At 39.6% G+C, this 5,284-nt stretch overlaps 1 protein-coding gene across 2 annotated transcripts in view; it reads right to left on the bottom strand.

Moving 5' to 3' along the window:
* The window catches only part of galk1 (galactokinase 1), a 22,100-nt gene extending 17,677 nt beyond the window's left edge, over nucleotides 1-4,423 (bottom strand). For both annotated transcript variants that reach the window (XM_014340914.2, XM_042212648.1), the window contains exons 1-7: nucleotides 4,125-4,423; nucleotides 3,692-3,881; nucleotides 3,447-3,566; nucleotides 2,724-2,859; nucleotides 2,440-2,621; nucleotides 1,718-1,868; nucleotides 1,485-1,647 (exon numbers count right to left, since the gene is read on the bottom strand). In XM_014340914.2, the coding sequence (XP_014196400.1) occupies nucleotides 1,485-1,647; nucleotides 1,718-1,868; nucleotides 2,440-2,621; nucleotides 2,724-2,859; nucleotides 3,447-3,566; nucleotides 3,692-3,881; nucleotides 4,125-4,289 (1,107 nt within the window). In that variant the 5' untranslated portion in view covers nucleotides 4,290-4,423. The remainder of the gene's footprint in view (nucleotides 1-1,484; nucleotides 1,648-1,717; nucleotides 1,869-2,439; nucleotides 2,622-2,723; nucleotides 2,860-3,446; nucleotides 3,567-3,691; nucleotides 3,882-4,124) is intronic.
* Nucleotides 4,424-5,284: the final 861 nt, after the last annotated feature.

Genomic DNA, 5,284 nt, shown 5'->3' with positions numbered 1-5,284 from the left:
CACACACACACACACACACACACACACACACACACACACACACACCTATACTGTAGTGGTCATTAATGTAGCCAGTAATGGACTGTTCATACACCACTGTACACTATATGTCGTTGAGCCATAAACCCTCATAGAATGGCATAATTTAATATGTTGTGCAAAAGTCTTGAGCCACCACTCATTTGTTTAAATTTAGATATCTATTTAAATATTTATTATCTCTTTATATATCTGTGAAGGCAAACATGTTGCAAAATGCAAGAGCCTGCATAATAAAAAGTGAGAATGTGTAAAAAAATTTTAATGTAACTTGTGGGGACCAGGATTTTGGTCCCCACAAGTTTGAAGGCTAGCTCCCCAGTGCCAGCTCAGATAACAGTTGTTGTTTCAACACACATTGCTACCACTGCTATATCCTCTACAAACTGTCTTGTGTAGATGACTTAGTGAAACAATTAATTCAACCGTCTTGTGACACAACATACATCCTCTATATTGCACAAGGCTGTAACCATCAATAACTTTGCATCTGTCCATTACCAGCTATTTCATTTTGTACAAATCCACTCTTCTAAGTTTGTGTGGTTTTTCTGTCTGACCAGATGCAGCTTTCTGCACCATCTTGTACTTATCACCACACTGTGTTTATGTGCTAAAAGAGTAATTTCCTTCCTTGTTACTAAAATTGATTCTGAAGTATGATTTCACTAACTCAGATGGTGCAGCAGCTGTGGCAGTTTGTCTTGAAACAACAGCTGTAATGTCCACATTTTGACTTTTTTCTCAAAACAGATGTTCGACTTTAATCTTGAAATTTCGACTTTATTCTCAAAATTATGAATTTAGTTTTTCTTAATGTGGCCCTAACTATATCTCTCTGGATTTGTATATTTAAAAAAAATGGTACAGTTAATTCTAAGTTTTCAAACAAAATTTAATGATGGCTTAAAACTTTTGCCCCTATAATAAAACTTCAGACCAGGTATGACCATCAGGTTGCTCCAAGTCACATTTAGCTTAGCACACTTTTAAAACAGCTAACCTAGCTCCATCACAAGGTTAGCTTTTACCGAACTGTTATATTTGGAATTGTACTTTCTACAGATTTTATGTACTTGCATTTCATCTTAATTTCTAACATGTAAGTTTGTTTTTATTTTTAATTTGCAACAAATATTTCTTCAAAGTGATCATTAAAGCACTCCTGATCCTGACTGATTAAATCCACACAGAACTCAAATATACACACGTATTGTGTAGTATATCACGGGGCATAAAAAAAGCCTTGGATTTTTAAATCTATATATGCCATTAGATAGGTTTGTACTGAAAAGCTTATCACTGACCAATAACAGTGTCTCCTAAGTGTTTGTTTTAAGGTTACCAGCTTTACTGAATATGTAGTTATTTGATTCTACTGGTCGTGGTCATCCTGATAACCACAACTACATGCAGTACATCTTTATACATGTGTGTGTGTTAACCTGTATGTGGTGTATGGTCCTGTCAATGGCCTCAGCGAGTAGCAAAGTCACAGTGCATCCACCGAATCCTCCTCCTGTCATCCGGCTGCCAAAGACGCCCTCCACTTCCATGGCTGCAGACACCAGCTCATCTAGCTCCCTGCAGCTCACCTCGTACAGATCTCTGCCACACGGACATCGAGTTACAACATGCCTGACAGTGACCTATACAGTAACTCATTTGCTATCTGTACCTCAGACTGTTGTGGCTCTCAACCATATGTTTGCCAAACTCCTTGTATTCTCCTCTTTCTAGAGACTTAGCAGCTTGGACAGTTCTTTGGATCTCCTCAATTACATGACGAGCTCTTCTGTAGGTAACATCATCCATCCTTCCCCTGGCCTCTGAACCGATAAACAATAAACAGGGTTAGCTTTAACTGATGAGTTTAAAAAACCAAAAAAATATATACAGTCATCTAAAAGTACTGAAATGCTAATAAGTGCTTTCAAATGGCAAACAAGTGGTTGAAACTTAAAGTTATGTGTGTAAAAAAAGTAAAGACAAGTCAAAGGTCAGCAAAATAGAAATGCTTAAAAAGTTCAAAGCAGTAATAAAATAAGTGAAACATTTATGAATTACTGTAGTGGTGAAAAATTTGAGTCAGGCAGAAGGCGATACCTGGTTTATTCAACATGCCTAAGGTAATTTGTTTTACTTCATATTATTAAAACTCTCAGTTACCGGCTCTCACAGTACATTATTGGCAAATAATTTATTTGGCTTTTGCAATAATTTGAATTCCTACACACTGTATATAATTAATAAAAATAACCTGGACTCAGATAAATACTTTAAGACCTTGTTTGTGGGGACTGTAAGTTGTGGTTTTTAAGGCTTTCAAAGACCTGCCAATGAACTGTAAAACAGTAAGAGAAAATGGATTACAACAGGAAGGAAAAAAAACATCCACACCCTCTAGGTCCTTCATCGTAGCATCCCTCAGACTGTCCTTCCCCAGAATGGAGGCAGCCGTCTCACATTGCCTGCGTCTTACGGGATACTCACTGCAACTCAGAGAGTGCCTTACATTGGAGTTGGTGACGAGAATGACCAGGCCTGGATCTGTCAGAGGAACAGGGGTGGCCTCCAGCGATCTGTCAAACATGTTTTTTTTTCTTTTTAATTTTAATGAAAATATAGTAACAATGTCTACCTTGTGTAACCAAAGACCATCACTCACTAGATGCTTGTACTACCTGCAGTCAATGAGCAATGCATGGCCCTCCTTGCCAAGAACAGATACAAACTGATCCATAATGCCACAGGGTACATCAGCATGAGTGTGTTCAGCCTGCTGACAGGCTAATGCTTTGGACACCTGGTTTCCATCATCTATGAGAAAAAGAAAAGTAAAGAGTAGATCAAACGGCTCCAACACCATCGGCCTGTTAGTGAAATCAATAAGCATCGGCTGTCAGTACGAGTATGGTTAGACGTTAAGAGCGCTCAAACACTCTAACCATATCTTGGAATACATTTTGTTTTAGCATGAAAGCTGTTATTGCCAGGCCACCATCACTCTAACAAAGAGTGAACAGCAATGGCCCCATCAAAATGTGCCACGTGAGACTGAAAACAAACACGTGTTGAAACAAGCAGGTAGCAGAGAGGTGATGAGAGGTCAGGACTGTATATCACTTATTCCTTAAGTGAATCTGAAGGCATTTACTACTTGAGAAGTCTTCTTTTGGCATAATGACTTAAATACTACTGGGCAGCTTTATCAAGAATAATACAGCATCATATATCGGCAGATTATTCTAAAATCTGAACGAAATCAAAACAATAAGTAAAATAAATGGTAGAGTATAATAACTGCAAGGACTAAATGTAGTGGAATAGAATAAGAAAGCAGTATAACGCAGAAATACTTGAATTACGTATTCAGTCACTGCCATGTCCTCTAATATGACTCTAACCTGGCTTCAGTTGCTGCAGGAAGGTGTAAAAGGCCACCTCTAGAGAGGCAGAGCTGGACAGTCCTCCACCCAGGGGGACACTGGTGGCTATCACTGCCCTGAAACCTGGGACTGGAGAAGCTAAAACACAAGACAGATAAAAAGTAGACTTTTTGGATTTGTTTTTTAAATTTTGATTGTGAGATTCTGCTTGACATCTGTTCTACTTCACTGTGACAGTATAATGTGTTTACAGTCTTGTTTACCCCTGTAATGGTGTATAACACCCTTTACATAGTTGGCCCAGCGGGGTAACCCTGGAGACAGTGCAGATCCATCACGAGACAGGCAGAAGTCCAATCGGTGAGGCTCGTCAGCGTCGAAGGCTGCGGTTACCACGGTAACATCCTGGCCGGATATTTCACTACCCACCACCACAGTCACCAAAGGAAGGGCCTGACAGCAAATGCACAAGGAAGTGCTTAGTTTTGTCTTTAGTCTTTGTGTCAAGAAGAAATTTCTTTCCAGAAGTTATTTAAAAAAGAAGAGAAAAATCACTGTTGCACTATTCTTACTATTACTAACATAAAATCATTTTATTAAAATCAGATCTTTGCCTGTTTTCGACATGAAAGTGATAATGCAAGACTCAGTTCAACAGATGAAGCTTTCTATTGAGTGGCAGTGTGGAACTGATACCATTGGAAGCACGAGTCCCTGGTTGTAGTCGGTGTGCTCTCCTATTAGGTTCACTCTTCCAGGCGCGCACACCGCCACTCGAGCAGGCTCCTCACCGAACATCTGTCCGTACAGTCGCCGGGCCTCCGAAACAAGCTCGGACACACTCGGAAAGCAACTAGCCATGTAGCAGATTTCTTTAAAGGGTTCAACAAAAATGATGAGCTGTCAGTGTCAACAGACAGGCGAAGTGCTCGAGCAATCATGTGACGCGTCCTTCTTCTTTTTCTTCTTCTTCTTTATCATTTATTGGCGGTTGGCAAACAGCAAAATGGTGAATTACCGCCACTAACTGGTGTAGAGTGTGCCCTGAAATATTAAAAAAAACCTACAAAAAAATCCTTCCAAACAAATTAGTCTGTCTTAAAAAACAAAATATGACCTGATAACTTTCACTCTTCGAGTTCTTGCAAAGTAAATCTAACAAATCCAGTTTCACTTTCATCTAACCGAGCTTTTGAATCAGTTTTCTTCTTTCCTCGTCACATTTCTGGCAGTGCACTAAAACATGTTCCATGGTGTTATCTTCTCTACTGCAGTCACATTTTCTTGTATGGTGTTTTCCTTTTAAAAATAACGTGCTATTCAAACCAGTGTGCCCAAATCCGCCTCTCTCCTGTTCCTTCCTGTGCTTCTCATTTCTCCTGTTTTCTTTTGGATTTTGTAAAACCATCACCTTTTCCTCTCTTCCTCCCATTGCTTTTGCCACCTTTCTTCCATTTTCTACTCTTAATCTCTGTCCGACTGACATAGATGACCAGATCCACTGAAATTCTCTTTGTAGCTTCCTTTGCTGTCCTATCTGCCATTTTGTTTCCTTTAACTCCACGATGCACTGGTACCCATGAGAATGTGACCATAAGCCCCATCATATTGACTTTGTGTTTGCTGAATCTCTATCAGAATGCCGGATCTGCTGTCTGAGTGACTGTCTTGCAAACTAGCCAATGATTAACTTGAATCTGAGCATATCACCGATCTTAATGGTCTTCTGTCTTCAATCCACTGGACAGCCAACAGTATTGAGACCATTTCTCCCGTGTATACTGATGATCCATCACTGATCCTTTTCCTTACTTTGAAACAAAACTCAAGAACAATAAATGCTGTCCCACTTTGGT

The sequence above is a fragment of the Haplochromis burtoni genome, unplaced genomic scaffold, assembly GCF_018398535.1.
Source record: "Haplochromis burtoni strain Fernald_Lab_line unplaced genomic scaffold, NCSU_Asbu1 Contig_384, whole genome shotgun sequence".
NCBI lineage: Eukaryota > Metazoa > Chordata > Actinopteri > Cichliformes > Cichlidae > Haplochromis > Haplochromis burtoni.
This window is presented reverse-complemented; position numbering and strand designations above follow the sequence as displayed.